This window comes from Oxyura jamaicensis, chromosome 1 (genome assembly GCF_011077185.1).
Source record: "Oxyura jamaicensis isolate SHBP4307 breed ruddy duck chromosome 1, BPBGC_Ojam_1.0, whole genome shotgun sequence".
Taxonomy (NCBI): Eukaryota; Metazoa; Chordata; class Aves; order Anseriformes; family Anatidae; genus Oxyura; species Oxyura jamaicensis.
This window is the reverse complement of record NC_048893.1, coordinates 8,022,105-8,038,965: the sequence shown is the minus strand read 5'-3', so window position 1 is coordinate 8,038,965 and position 16,861 is coordinate 8,022,105. Positions and strand designations below refer to the sequence as shown.

Genomic DNA, 16,861 nt, shown 5'->3' with positions numbered 1-16,861 from the left:
AACATTTTTGTAAATGCTTATTTTAAAAGTATCAGTAGTTCCACTGAGTTCCTAGAGAGTAGTGTGAACCAAATCTTGTTCTTGAAGGAAGCAGTTTTAGCAAGTGCTATGTGCTTTAAAGTATAAGATTCCATTGAGTATAAGATGTATCCGTATTTCCTCACTCTCAAGCCAGGACATGATGTTAACCATGTTATTTGAATTTAAAAGACATTAGTACAGACATTCACTAAGTGTGCCTTAAGTGTGAAGGATAGACCCAAATGGTGCCAATAATACTGTACTATATACAAAGGAGCAAGGGGAATTCAATGACCAGCCAGCACTTCATGATTTACTAAGTTCTTCTGAGGCCAGAGTGTTAAAAAAAATCATGCTGCAGAAATCAGAGACACAAAGGACCTTTCAATGGTTTAAAAATTTGTTCTTGTACTGACATACCCACCAACATGCTTCTTCCTACTGCTTTTGCTGAATGTAGCAAAATGAACATTTTCTTTTTTTTTTTTAATTTTTTTCATTTTATTTTTAATCTTGTTAATTTTTAGTTTGATTTACAGTCATATAATACTCTTCAACTCTTTGTGTCATCTCTGAATAATGCAGTGTCTTTGTTTTCCTAAACCATGCTCAAGATTCACTGGGGGATAAAGTACAGGAGTTGCCAAAGGCTGTGGCAGTTTTATCTACAGGTGGTATTAGCTCAGCTCAAAGCACAGGGTTCACAACCTATTAACAATTTAGGCATATTTGTGCTCCTGCCCTCTCAAGTAGTAGTTGTCTAAGAAATCTCTGAACATCTCTATGCTTTGAAGAAGATGTCCCTCTCCTTTCCTAACAATATTTTATGGTTCATATTAGGTCAGACTATGAGATATGTCTCAAAGCTTCAGCTGCTGGAGAACATGTGATTATTCACATTCAGACCACATTAGTTCAAACTCATTAGCTTTGAATCATATCTGCCTACTCTGCTACAGATTCCTTGGACCATCATAGTTCATTATTATTGGCCTCTGAAAGGTTGGAGAGAAGACATACAGCCTGAAAATCTGTTTGATACTGGGTTGGTACAAAAAGAAGACAATGTCAGTCTGCAATGAATCACTGATGTGTTCAAATACTGCAAGCTGGTTGTGAAGTATGGTAATTATATAATAAGATCTACAGTCTGGATAGTCAGGAGATGAGAAAAACTGGAGAGAGAGAAAATCACCAAAGCAGAGACCAGTCAATGCATAAGTGACCAGGAACAGGGTTTCAGTACAAAGTTCCCACATTCTAATTGACTGCTGGACCAATTTACACCAAGCAAGGACTGGCCTCAACAATGACAGAAATGTGTGTTAAATTTGATTCATTAAAATTATTTGAGCCAAGAGATACTGATACTGAAGACAAAGAACAGTAAATATTTTAGGCAGATGAAACAAGAAGTCAAGAAAAAATTAAGTGCTGAGAGAAGGGGAAGGCAGAATGACCACCTTCATTCCCAAAACATTACTAATCTTTTACTTATGACAGATGAGCAACCACAAGTATCTGAAATTTTATCTCCAAAAATATCAGTTCTAAGCACACTGGATTAGCAGTGTTTACTATAAACTTTGTTACATTACAGATGAAGGCACTTAGGACTGCATATTTCTTTTTGAATATAAATAAAGTTTTAATTAGCACTTACTGCTTCGTAATCTCACAAACTGTAACAGATACCAACACTTCCACCTGAAATACCTTCTTTTTAACAGGAAGAAGTGTGTATAAAATCTCAGTTGTTAGTGTTTGCATGAGTTAGAAATTTAGATAATTGCCAATTAGAAGGTGGGCAGTTCAATCTGTCATGTGTTGAGGAAAGAATACCAAAAAGAACACAAAGACCTAAACACAGAAATTATCTACAAAAGTGGGGAAGTAATCCAATGTGATTTTTATTAAAATAAAATAAAAATAAATTAAATATGTATTTTTAATTAAAATAATTTTATTCTACAGAAATCTTCAAATTTTATATTTTTTTATGAGTTTGTTCTAAAAAACAAAACAAACCACCACCACCAAAAACAAACAAACAAAAAAACAATTACTACCAAGTTACTGTAAGAATTTAAATATTTAATGCACAACTTCAGTGAACCCAGGTTCACATGTAAGTATATGGTTTTCTGAAAGCAATAAAGAATGTTGTTTAAATGCCATAATGCAAAATTTGTGAACTAAAATAAGGTCATATCAAATGTCTTCCTTTGGAGACTTCTATGTAAGTCTCAACTTTGTGGCCTGTAATTTATTTACAGAAGAACAAAACAATTTGCTTTTCAAAACTCTGTTTTGTGATAAGTTACCAGCTCATTGTGAAAATAAAAAATATCAGACTATCACCAGTTAACAAATGATTTAAAAAATCCACTTAAAAACTTTTGGTTACTCCTATTTTCTATTCTATTTTATACATAATATAAATGTAGCTTCATTGAAACGCACAAATATATGTGTTGGAATCCAGTAGGCAGGAAAACAGATGACAGCAAAGCTAAAGAACATCTGCATCGCTGGGGTTTTAAATCTCTTATTTGTTTGTGACTAACAGTGACAAATTGAACACTAGAACAAAAAGTGCAGTTTTCTGAAAATCAATCAACATCAAAGATGTCAAACACTGTGATTCATAAAACTTTAAAGACAGTAATTATCCTGAACAGTCACTTTAAAAAAAAAAAAAAAAAAAGAAAGTGGAATTTCTAGAAGCAGGTTATTAATTACAGCCAGTGGCAAGATGTGCAAAAGGACCATCCAAAGTGAATTCCTGGCTTCAATAAAAGGAAATATTGGAGAACAGAGGGAAAAAGTGCTGAAACTGCAAAAGAACCTGGAGCCCTTCCCTTTTGGGCAGTCTAGCTAAGTTACAATGCCACTAGAAAAAAAAAAAAAAAAAAAAAAAAAAAAAAATGCATTGCCCAGCAGCAAAATTGTACATTATGGGGAGGAGGGGAGGCAGGGGGGACATAAACAAGAAAAACAAACAAACAAACAAACAAACAACAACAAAAAAATACTTCTAGCAGACTTGAGTTATGTTTAAACAGTGAAACAGCCAACAGTCTTATCAGTGGACTTCTGTCTTCAAATTTTTAGTTCTTTTTTTCTTTTTTTCTTTTTCTTTTTCTTTTTTTTTATTTTTCTGTATTCTGGCCCTATCCAACTCTGTCAGGTACTGGCATAACATAGGAAATTAAGACTTCCTTCTTCATGAATTTAGGTTGAAAATTTCTGGTCTAAACCATACTGATGTCATAGAAAAGCTTCCTCCCATGATTTCAGCAGACTATGGTTCAGGTTCCAAAACATCAAGCAATCCATGAAGTGTGACAGAGAGAATAAAAATACACTTGCAATATAAACAAGAGAAAGGAGGTGCATGCAATTTAGATCTGTGACTGCTTTCTCTCTGCTATGGATACCTAGAGTAAACTTGGAAAGTCAGTTCATCTCTATGTGCACAGTTCCCATCTGCAAATGAGAGTGGTGACTTTAGTAATTCTGCTGTTTATATGAGATGACCAAATCTTTCATGGGGAAAACTTCTTATTACAGGATTGCATATTGCTTCATATAAGACACCAACCCATCTGGACACAGTGGATGTTGCTAGTTTATTGTGTTTGTGCTACTTGAGCTAGTTGATCCAAAGATTGTGATGTGTCCAGGACTCGGCCTTGTGCTTCGTCACAGAGACATCCATTGCAGAATCTAGCCTGGCAGAATGGGATAAATGCTTCAGCCTGCAGACTGTGCATTGTAAGGTCTCTACCACTGCAGTAGCATCTGCATACAATTAGACCAGAGAACTAAAGATGTGAATGTGCACAGACCACTGATAGGAAGAGCCCAAGTCACACATCATCTCAACAAGAAAGCCTGGAATAAACTTAGCCTTTCTATTTACCAGGTTTATGCATCAGCTGGAAAGTTCTACAGTGCTCCTCAGACTGTCTCAGAGAGTAGACTAACTGTCCATTATCACCTCCAACAGCATATTCAGAAGTTCCTCTAGATTTGTGTGTCTTGGACATTAAGCTTTCCCCTAGGCAAACCTGTTTACAGAGAATACTTTTATAATAATTTTCCATATATTTCTTGAGAGTTGAATGCCATCACCTCTTGAAACAGACAATCCATAATTCAAGATTACAGATATGCAAAACCCCAGACTGCTTTCTGATTCCTGGGAGCTGACACTCTTGAGCACCTTTCTGAAATCATAGACCATCGCAGTCCAGAGTGTAATGCATACCTTGTCCTGGCTGCCTGCTTACTATCCCCATCTTGAGACAGTGCCATTGTGTCAGGCACTTTGACGAAATGGTCCTCAGCATTGGCGCAGTGGATTCACTGTAACTACTTCACCCTGTAACTACTTTGTACTGTCTGGCTTCATTCCCTCAGTGTAATCCACACTGCTTGGTGCAAAAGGATTTGGAGAAGTTAATTAGTTTCTTCTGTATCCTAAGATTACAGCTCGTGGATCAAATCATTTGTCGAGCGCTTTGCACACACAGAGTTGATTGCACAACCAGGGTCAAATATGGATATTAAAACCAAAACAAATAGAAAAAATAAACATTTTCCTCAACCTCTGCCCTATCTAGACAACAGACTTAGACAGGAGGGGCACGCATCTCTATTACCAGAAGCATGCGGTAGTGAGTAAATGCCAAGAAGGACTGAACGAGGGAAGCCTTTGACTTGAAACCAGAATGAAACTCAAGTAGCTGGATTTATGGCAAAATTACTAAATCCATTGATCACACAACCTATCATTGGAAAGCTGACATGAAACCTATAGGTAAGGATGTCACACTGGGCATTCACATCTTTCTAGGCATTAAGACAAGGGGAAAGAGGGTCGTCATTGCAACTGAAAACCATAGCTCAAACTACAAGGCTATAGGCCACATCTATGTGAAAATGCCTTCTGTCTGAGCTATGGGTGTAAGAAACAATATTGTAGCTTTGAGTTCCTGCTCGTCAAGTGGATTTGCTGTTATTCAGAATGGTAATGTACTCAAAATTAAGCATAATTGTTTGGTTCCCTATGGAAAAAGTTGATTTTTATTTTGGAAAGTGTTTAAACATCACACCCAGACATTTCTACTGAATTAACTTTGAATGGAATCCAAAATGGAAAATCTAACCAGCAAAGAGAACTTCTGGAAGGTTGCTAAGCAACTTGGGAGGGGGGGAGGAGGGGAGGGGGATGGAACACGACACAGAAACTAACAGGTTAAGATAGAGAGGGAGAGAGAGAGAATGTCTGAATGTGATTTGGGACAAAAGAAATAATAAAATTAAGCTTTTTAGGCTTTGAAGTGAAAAAGTACCATTATACTGCAGGGTCATTCAGTAACCCTGCTGAAATTACCTCCAACAGGTTTGACAATATCAAGAACACTCCCCAGAACTATTCAAAGACTGACACAAAATAGATGCATGTCATTAGGCTGTTCACTTTAACTTCAGTGGAAATTTGAATTGAGCAAAAGATGATGGCTCAACCAAACAAAAATGTTAATTACCTCTCAGGAAAACCTACCTTAAATTTTGGGTATAATCTGTGGTTTATTCCAGTGTGTTTGACTTGCCTTTACCTGTTTTTTATCTGTAGTTTCATATATAATTAATATAAATTACATGCTATAAATACATAAAAGGATATAAAATGACAGGTAAAAAAAAAAAAAAAAAAAAAAACTACAAAAACTTCAACTTACAATATCTACCATTTTGATCATGAAGCCACAGGCAAGACAAGTGGTTAGAAGGATCACGCAATTAGTGTCATATAGAAGGGCTGAATTTGTGTTTGAGTGCATTAAGAGCACTGTGAAATCTTATACAGAAGTATCATAAAACAGTGTGAGGCAACACTAGGTTAAACTGGTTTCTGTCTGAACAAATAGGCCTGAATTTGCCATAAGATTTCACATTTTTAAATAGGAATGTTTTGAATTTCACATCCTGAGGACCCAGTACGCCAAACCTCCCATTATCATTAATGGAAAATATGGCCTTCAAAGAACAATTTGGGTTGAAGATGGAAGGTGCTGCATCTTCCTTTAAAAAAATAGTCATCTTCATTTACCGACTGAGGCGGATGCCTGGTAATTACTTTCTTAGCTTTGACACTGTCAAGCGCCTAAAGCCACTAGTGTGGGCCAGTGTGATATGAGTATACACAACCACAGATATAGAGGTGGAAAAGCAGATGAACAAAACAAAAGTAGGTCAACATCTTGCAGATCTCTTTAGATTTCAGCACTAGTCAATAAACATCAGTAAAGCCTGAACAGTAGACCATGAAGAGTACATCCTCATGTTAATGGTAATGAAAGAAAAAATTCAGAGAGCTAATTTTGTCACATTAGAAAAATTCCAAAATCACAAAGTCACCTACTGTCTTAAAGATATACAAAAGTCTGAATCAAAGCACTCTGAACTCTGGGATTTTGGATTATGCTTTGGTACATCATTGCAATTAACACTGCAAGTTCCTCACTTCTGAGCTGCTGGTTTGTCGAAAACATGTTCTGGCAATGAGTGTCTCAGGCAACTGAGATGATTTCCAGAGTTTGCTTCAGAGGTTGTGCAGCTGCATTTCCATAATCCAGCTTTTAAAGCACTATCTTGACACTGCAATTTCTTTTTAATTTTCCCTGAGGCTCAGTAAAATTCAGTCACACCTCTTTATATATAAGCATAACTTACATATTTTTGCTTCATCTGCAAATCATGACACACCCCCCAAAAACAAAACAAAACTAAACAAAAAAACAAACTCCAATTACATTGTTGAAATGCACCCATGAGAGACAAAAACATACCAAACTTCCTATACTGTGCCTGTACCCTTGCCAATAAGGAAAGCTGGACTAAAAGACCTGTCAAAGCCTGGTGTTATATCTCATAATTCATCACAGTTAGAAAACAAATACTGTATGGAGCTGGGCTGTCTCCAACACACCAGTCCTTAAAATGAAATCATCTTGATGAGCATCTGCTTTTCTACAATATTTGAAAACTTTCAGGCAACATATAACATTAAAATGTCAAACTTGGGAGTCCAGGAGGAGCTGGCTGCTGAAGGATCCACAGCTGCAAAGATGCCCAGCTGGCAAACAAGGGCCAAGGTTTTCCTAGGGATGACTTTTTCTAAATGGTTTTAATCATGATCACAGAGATTTCAATAAATAAATAAATATGCAAACCACTATCCTTGGTTAACATTGTGGCTAGGCAATATTATGGTGACGAAGAAAGTATGTAAGCATGTAATACGTAGTAAGTTAAATCTAGTCTGGAATGAGTTGCCTGCAGAACTGGAAGCAGGATAGTTACACGAGCATGGCAGTGAGCCCAGACTAATTAACCCTGCTGAGAACATGTTAACATGGCTATTTCACTTCCGGGACCCAAGCTAATATTGCTGAATGGTAAAGCATTACACTATGTGGACAACTCAAATGTTTTGTGGAGAGAGATCAATTATCTACACAGTGATGCATTACATGATATAGAAATACAAAGAATGTTAATGAGTCAGTTATCTCTAGTCATAGTAAAAATATGGCTAGACTATTTCCAGGACAAGAAAAATGCCTCCCAACTTTTGCACGCCAGCAGTTCCAGAGCAGAACCCACTGGAGACCATGTACTCAGGCTCGGGGGTGGAATAGCTCCCTGCTGCCACTCCAGGAATACAAATTGCCTTAAACACCAGACGGGAGGCAAGGTCGTGGCCTTGAACTCTGCTTGTGTTCATGGCTTTGGAAATAAATCACATTACCCTAAGGTGGAATGCAGGGTGTGTCCCGCACTCTTGACTCAGGAGTGCTTAAAATGATTACATTCCAGTGCCTTTAGAAAGTATAGTTTAACCAAGAGGGCTGCGCCTAATTGGTATATTCTCATCCCCAGGTCCAGCTTGGTATATATGAGGGTGGAACGGCATAACAGCCACCAACCTACACCCCCTAAAAAAAAAAAAAAAAAGAAGACAAAGAGCTCACTTGTTCCCACTAGAACAAAGGACACTTCTGGATGCTGAACACTTTGGGAAATATGAAAACAACATCAAGGGCAGAAGTCTGATTTCTTGGCAGTAGAGGTCTCCTGGAAATCAGACTCTGAGACTGCATGCACTAATTTTTGCAGATCACCAAAACCATTAAAGAGAAGCTTATAACACAGCAAATACATAGCTCTGTAATAATAAACAGGATTTTCATACTGTAACAGAGAAACTATCGCTTTTGGCTAATTTTCACTCTATTCCAATAGAATGAGGTTTTAACTATGAAAAAAATGTGATGTTATAGAGAAACAAAAACTCCAACAACCTTCTTCCTTATCCAAAACATTTCTGTGGGCTTCTGCAAGTTAGGATTTTTATTTCTCACTTTATAAGGGAAAAATAAGAGGGAAACCTTTTCTAGGGTTAGATTTGTGCATACATGAGTTTGTCCTTAAATGAAATTCAAATTCTGTAATTATTTTGTGGTGGACATGTATACAAAAATGCAGCTGATTTGTTATTTGACTGCAAAGGGCACAGTGCAGAGATGCTGCATTATATTTTCCAAATCAGATGTGTAATGACTGTGTCATGTCTTTGGCTAATGCAGACTGGTTCTGCAGTGTGGGCTTGAAGAGAGTGAAGGTGTAATAGCTTAATCATGTGTTTCTAGAAATAGTAATGTATGGACCCATGCTTTTAAGATGTTAAGTTTTGTATTATGCATGTAACATGTACAAGTGTATCTGTATGTTTTTAAAAAAATGGATATTTATCACTGGCAAATATTTAATAATATTTCATTCTCTTCACTTGAAAAGAAAGCAAATAACCAACACAGTACTCTTTATATAAGGAGAAACATACTATAAGTAGTACCAGGTATTATGGATAGGCCAATGCTACTTTTCCACCTCCCTAAAACCAAAAATAGGAAATGCCATTTGCCATGATAAATTACACAACTGGCTCTGAAAGTGACTGTTGAAAACACTTCCTCCCAATTCATACTGATATCCCCTGGTGTTCTACAGAATGCAGATGACGCAAATCTAAATTAGTGCTATTTACTGCTATAGTGGCTGTGTTTTTACAATGCAGGCTTCGAGACGGTAAGTATGGTCTTATGAACAGTACAAGTGACAGCTGTTTGACTCTGGGCAAAGAGCTGCCAGTGAGAACATTGCAATCTTCTGGGTGTGTAAGTAGCTGGGAAAAGGGAATACTTTCCAGAGAAGGTTTTCCCTAAGGGGGAAGATCAGTGAGAGACCATATTGTTGAGTCACTGAAAATTAGCCAAAGAATAGGCTGCATTGACTAACCTCCTTACTAAAAACAAAGCCTATTCTAATTTCAGCATGTATCTCTGACGTTAATATACAGGAGCCCTAAGGCACAGTGAGGTAGACAGCAATTGAGCTCTAGTAGAAAGAAATTGGGATTACACCAAGCAAATGATTTCAAAAATTGCTGATCTCCTCCCATTCACTGTTACTCCATTCTTGCTGAGGAAAGAAAGTAAAGGTTTAACTTTATGCAGTACAGGTCACATTTAGGAGACAGTGCAAGCAGAAATTGTTGTTTTATCCATTATTTTAACCAAAGACATGGATCCCATACTGGAGAGAACGAACCATAACAGAGGTGTTACAGCAGACCACAGATCCAGAGGATCTTAGTCTGTAAATAGAGGAGTTTATGTGCACATTTTAACTTATATTAAATATAATAATTCTACTTGCATTTTAATAATTTTCACTATTTGCAAGATAGTGAAGACAGTCATACAAAAATGCAGGAGTATAAACTATCAAGAGAATTCTGAATCCATCAGGAAGCACTCAATAAAGAAGACAGTATAAAACATTAATAATAGCATTAATAATAATCACCTTACTTACCAGTTTCTGTTGTGTTGGTTTGACTATTAAAAATAGAATTCAAACAATTTATTTCCACTTAATAGGATTACCCTACAAATTCAGTCTCATTCAAGGTATGATTATACACAGTTGTTAGGATCTCCTTGCAATACTTTTGCTTTTATTATCAGCTTATTCAATAACTTTATCAGCTTATTCTCTAGGTAGAGGATGTTGGACATCTCTAGCTAATATATCTTAGTTTAATATAATCTCCCATGTGCCTTGACTTGAAAATTGTTGTCTACCAATTTTTCCTAACACATTAAGTGCTTTCTCATAATCAGCAAATGCCATGTCTAGCTGCAAATCATGTGTGTTTGCATTTCCATTCTGCCATTAATCACACCACTGTGAAATACCCACCTACAGATTATCCATTTTTTTGTCTGGCTAAAAACCTACTAGAGATCTGATTTATGAATGAGTGTTTTTTTTTTTTGTTTGTTTGTTTTTTTTTCTTAACATTTTAAGTCAAGGACAGAAGTGTGAAATGGCTGTGGTCACTGAAATCTCAGTTGTTACGAGTTTGCTGGTCTGAAGAACAGTCGTAGATTTATGCATTCATGCACATGTATCTGCTCTTTGTTTTCAGTGTGTGTCCATTAACTTTCTGTGTGCGTTTCTGCTAGATGTATCTTACTGCAAATCACAAACTCTTTTGTTTCTATACTAGTTTTCAAGTTTCTCTTTAAGAAGATTATTTTCACTGCCAGAGGAATTGCTTTGCTCAGAAAATGCAAGTAAATGAAAACAACTGAACAAAATATCACAGAAATGTACATACTTAATGTGCTTGCTATAATAGTGTTGCTGATACCTAGTTAGGCACATGAGAAACATTTGCTCAAAGTTTATGTTTATTAATATGAAGACAACTTTGAAATCCCATTTTCTGACTTTTGTCAGCAGTTCCTGTGCACCTGGATTCGCTGAAGATTTAAGAACAGGATGGGAGCATCTATTCTGACTGCATCTCTTCCTAAAGTATTGTGATAAAGGAGAGGGTAGACAGTATGTCTGTCACAGAAGTCAATAGACCATTCCACTATAATGGGAAGAGCACATTAGCAAAACCAGCAGGCTGTTCAACCGCAAACTATTTACTGCCTTCATATGACAGGAATTGGTTTATCTTCTCATTACAATTTGAAGAGGCTTCTTCCCTTGACAAAGATGCTTATTCAGAAAGAGTGCAACTCATGAAAATCTACATTATGCATACCATAAGGGGAGAAATCTTTCATAAAAGGCAAAAACAAACATAATAATTGAGAAAGTGAAGAGAATAATCTCTTAAAGCAATTCAGGCACCAGCTAAATGAGACTTCTTACACTGCAGCAGAGTCTGTTCCTGGGTTGTGCTTGTAAACAGGTCAAAGACAGCACTTCACAGGAAAGAAAACCTCCATGTGGGTGTGGATGTGGCTCAGAAGCGGCTTTTTTTTTTTTTTTTTTTTTTTTTTAAACCAGTCCCACCCAAACTGATTATCAGGAATGCTTAGAAATAAACGAATGACCTCATCTCTCAGTAATGCCCACAAATGATGTACTGATCTATGTTGAAGAGATGCGTTTGTATATCCCTCCATTCACTGAGCACTTTTCACAAAAATCCAAATATCTTGCCATTGTGTACACATCATCAAGTGAATCCTCAATGAAAGCTTATGAAACAGAGGTCACTGTTGCATATCTGAAGGTCAATACATCATTGTTTAGACAAAGGATTTTCATTTATAAGCATATTAGTTTTATAAAATATATCCACTCAAAATTAAGTATTTTTCAGGTGAGTACATGTCAAACAGCAGTAGCATTGTATGTTCTGAAAAATTTCAGGATAGCTCAAACATTTTTATTTTTTTTTAATATCTTTTTTCTTTTTCAAACAATGTACAATGTTTTAAATAGTGTAAAAGACAGAACCCTCACCTTACAAACTCTTCCAACTCGAGAAAGAATTGTCTTGTCAGATGTGCCACTATCTTGCGATATTTCTCGGAAAAAGAAGTAGATTTTGTCATCGTCTGGGTTATAGGTATCCGGAATGGGAAAAGTTCCAATGAACTTTGCTCCTAGAAGTTCCCCCCCCAAAAAAAAGATTTTATAAATATGAAGAAAAGTCCTGTTATTAAAATTCTTCTTCAATATCTACATTTATGTTACATCTTTCAGTGAAATAAATATAGCACTCTATAAACACAGTGGCAAGTTTGTTATAAGGTCTGAGAGAAAACCAGCAGGGATTCTGAAAAATTTACTCTTGGTGTGATGTTTTTATGTATGCAATTTACTATCACTTACATAAATATGCAACATCGGGTATCATTTCTTGTTTTAAAGGAAGAAGACCTTCAATACAATGACTGCAAAAGTCTGCCATATCACTCATTCTCTAACCACCAACATCAAGCTAAGTGTTTTTTCCCAAATTCCATGGTAGAATTTAATTAATTTAATTACACATTTCAGTAGTTATGAGTATAAAAATACATTACTGTTTACTAGAGATAGCTTGCAAACGAATGAAAGAAACTTTAACCATAAATGACATCTTTCCGAAGTTAAAATTTTCCTACATATCTGTGCTTTAACAATCCTACCATCTATATCTACAAAATCCAACACAGTACCTTGCTGAGGTTAGGTTAGAAAAGGTTAGCACACCAAACTCCACAACTCCAATTAGTCTTAATGAGACTTCCTTGTTCCTTGTTTGGTACCAAAACATGTTAGCTATATCAACCTGGGAAGAAGTTGCCCAGAGAGGCTGTAGAGTCTCCCTCCTTGGAGATTTCCAAAAGCCAAAGGACATGGTCTTGAGCAACCTGCTCTGGGTGTCCTGGACTGAGGACCAGATGGCCTCCAGAGGTCCCTTCCAACCTCAACCAAGCTGATTCTGTAACATTCTGTTTGGGCTATTTTGCTTTTTGCAAGGAGTACTATGGCAGTTGTATTACTTCTGGTATTTCCAAAGAAAGCCTGGCTATCTTTGCCTGCATCTCTTAGGCTATTTCTGCCTGCATCTTGTTGGGCCAAGAACTTCATCCATATTCTTGACTGTCTTATTCAGATCTCATGTTCATGTTATCTTCTTATCTTCTGTTCTACCCATTCACCATTTTTATTTTCCTTTTTCCTTATGGACTACAATCAGAAATTAAACAAATTCCATAGGTTCCAGACTGCAACAGGGAAGGCAACCACGTTGTCTTGCACAAGTCAGCCAGATACTTTGGGAAGTTTTTTTATTTTTTTTTTTTTTTTTTTCATTTTTTGACTTTTTTTTTTTTTTTTTTCTCTAATTATTATTAGTTCATATTCACCTCAAGGAGTTCACACAATGTACCTTATGGTACACAGAGAACAAAATTAGGGTCCTTGATTCAAAGGTTCACAGTTAAAGACTTGAGACAAAATGCTCAAGGGCTGCTGAATATGCACCTTCATAACAAAAGAGTAAATTTATTGGTCAAAACTGCCACAATTGCCTCTTCCATTTTAAACCTTTCTGACACTACAGAATAGCACCAACAGAAAAATGAAATGATGGAGATGTCAGCAAATTTAAGTGAGGATTTCAAAATGAGTCTAAAACAAATATTCAGTTACTCCTCAGGGCCTTTAAGGTCACTTTGAAGATTAGATCTCTAAGCATGAATAAATACATGATGACTTCCAATATGGCTTCTATAGTATGGAGTTTATTAAGCAACCAATAAATAAGGAAACCTGTGAAATACTTCTGTAGCATTCTTTTGAATTTCATATATTTATTTTTATTTTTATTTTAATCCATATTCACAGAACAAAACCCTGAATATATGCTCCCTTAAAAATAAACGTCATTGCTTTACTTGGCAAGCCAAATGCAAAAACAAATATCTCAATACCAATTGCTGGAACAGATTTTGAAGAATCTCTAACAAATTAAAGGAACACAAATATTTAATGATTCTAAATCACAGTGGAGAACACTGATCTTGAAAGTAAAATTCAAACAAAAATACACCATAAAACATATGAAGAACAAGAGATTGAAAACAATTTAATAGAAGAGATCATGAATTGAAAAGAACATTGTGTTCTGTAAATGAACTATTTGTCTCATCTCTTATAATAATTCCATAACACGTAGAAAAGCAAGTTCAAATCAATTGTGAATTAGGTTTTTGGATTTTTTGGATGGGAAATAAGTTTTAAACCAGTGTTTGTTTTCCCATACACACCACTTTCCTCCCTTAATTACTTCAATAGAAAGTTTTCCCACTGTATGCAATAGAACAGGGAATTAAAGGTATCAGGAGCTCTGAGAAAGAAGCTATTGCTCAGGTATTGCTCGTGATTTTTTTTTTTAAACATGCTTCTGTGGTCTAGTAGGAATAGTTGCTACACCTGATCCTTTACTGCTGGTTCCCAGGGGTGGTCATGTTTGCCATAGGTTACCTGCCTTCCATTTTCACCCTAAAGCAAGCACTAGTTTTAGCCAGGACAACCTTTCATGCATTAATAATGCTTCCAGATAAAATTATTAAATCCAGAAAAAGAGGACAGCAAATGCATAGCAAATCCTAGAACAAATAAATGAAAAGGTGAACCAAAACGGCTGGACACTTTCTGCAGCAGCTCTTTTTGTCTGGGCTGCCATAAATATGGGGCATGATAAGATACAAAGGACAGTGCTCACCTTATTTACCTTTAACCATCAACCATCCAGTAGTCAAGCTCCTAACCTACACTCATCCAGATCCTCTCTCAGGGAGGGACTGATAGGGGAAAGGAAGAAAGTTATGATAAATAATCCTATTTTAAGACAGATTCCTACAATAGGTGGGGTGAGTCACCCCATGGAAGTGTCACCTCTCTGTAAATTATAGGCCGAGACAACAGAAATGGCTGAGCTCAGACAGGATGCTAACTTTTGCCCATTTAAAGCTCAGCGAGCTGAATCCCATCTGAAACATGCAGGATATAAAGAAGTTATTGCCTGTAAGTATCTGTCCCTGGCAAAGACGACTAAATTGAAAAGAAAACAAACAAACAAACCCCCCAAGCCAAAAAAAAAAAAGATTCATGTATGCAGGGAAACACTCATCCTAACTCTGACTTTAACTTCCTATAAAGGAGGGAGGAATGTGCAGCTTTTTAGCGGATGCCTGTATGTCTGGTACCCCACCGCGGGATTCCCTCCTCTGCCATCTCAGCTGGAGGAAGGCACATGGTTCCAGTGGGTGGCTTTGCCTTCCGGAGCAGGGGCCCAACCCCATGCACATCATCCAGGGCCCCAGCTCCGGGACAAGCAGCTCTGGCCAGCTGCTGTGACAGTGCTTAATTCTCCAGCCCTGCAGGATGAAGTCTGAGTGGAGGCAGCATCCTTCAGTGCCACTGCATGCTGGAGTATGAGCCTGTGTGAGCGTGAGTCATGGGAAAGATTAGCTGCCTTCCTCCCTTTCTCCTTTGTAGAGTGGCTATTCAGTCACTGAGATTAAAACATGTCTTAATTAGTCAAGATAGTTCCTTGCCCTGCAAGGAACTGGAAGGTATCCTACGCATTTTTTCCCTTGTGCTTTGTCTTTCTCTGCCTTCCCCCAGGAAAGAATAATCTTGTTTCCAGGAATGGAATAAAAAGAAACAACAACAACAACAACAAACTTTTAAAATATTAATGTGCATTATAGCAAAACTTCTGCAGCCCACTGGAAAAAAAAACAAACAAGCAAACAAAAAAAAAGTTACACATTTTATGCTTATTCTAAGTAATACTTGACTCACGCCTGGAAATAATTTATTTCTAATTGTACAATTACTCAAGTATGCATGACCTTTCCTGGAGACCTAGCACATACTTGGTCAATGGGTGGTAGGTTTAGGAAAGAGGGGATTTAGATGAGGTGGAGGTTTTAAAACTGAAATTAAGTAAATATTTTCTTTATACCATTATTGGCTGAAAGCACAAAATGTATGAAATTGGTAATGCTACACAATCACCTAGCAATACACTGGCTACCCTATGGCTTACTGCAGAACTGATCCTATCATTTAGAATTGTACTCGAAATTTTCTCCAGCCTTAAAAGGACTATTTCAAATTATTAAAAATACTTAGTTTATGCCTGTGCCTCTTAGTACAACACTGCATGGATTGTGTTTGTGAAGTTTTATAGCATGACTGTGGTTTTTTATATAGCTGGAAACAGGGTAAACCTGAAGAATATATGGAGTCTTTGGTGACTACATAGCATGAGTAAATTTTCACATTGCAACCACACTGAAGCTGTTTTCCAAACCCCGTCATGTTAATATATTATTCTCCTTAGAAAACTTTCACAGATATCAGTGCTTTCCATGAAAACAGAATAAAAAATGAAACAATCTATAGGAAAGAAGAAAGGCAGACCTCCCTTCACAGCCTCCAAACTAAAACACAAGCAGTTCTCAATCCTTTAGTTTTTCCTGTGTACTTGTACTATTCCCTGGTCTCGAACTGCTCATGAAGAACCGTTAATAGCATGAAGAAATGTTTGGAACTGGATATTTAAGCTATAAGTTCTCGCGTGCTGAGAACTGAGCCCTCTTTCATCCCCCTATAATGCTCATGGATGTGGATATGTACTAATGATAACACCAGATGCTCCTTAGGACCAAACTGCAGTAAATCTTTCATTTTAGGATATTATAGTATCCCTTAGGAAAGCAGCTACCCCAACTGTCTTTCCATGCTGAGCATGAGCAAGCAGCCAGTAATAAAATCAGATGTTAAGGAATATGGTTAGAGAACTGCCTTCTGGATGGACCTATCCCAGTCCAATACTGCATGCAGCCCATCTCTGGTCTAAACTGCAAAAGGGACATGCGGCAATGAGAGG

At 36.9% G+C, this 16,861-nt stretch overlaps 1 protein-coding gene across 2 annotated transcripts in view; it reads right to left on the bottom strand.

Moving 5' to 3' along the window:
* Positions 1-16,861, bottom strand: part of SEMA3D (semaphorin 3D) — a 142,991-nt gene that overhangs the window by 40,600 nt on the left and 85,530 nt on the right. For both annotated transcript variants that reach the window (XM_035334552.1, XM_035334562.1), the window contains exon 8: positions 11,929-12,071. In XM_035334552.1, the coding sequence (XP_035190443.1) occupies positions 11,929-12,071 (143 nt within the window). The remainder of the gene's footprint in view (positions 1-11,928; positions 12,072-16,861) is intronic.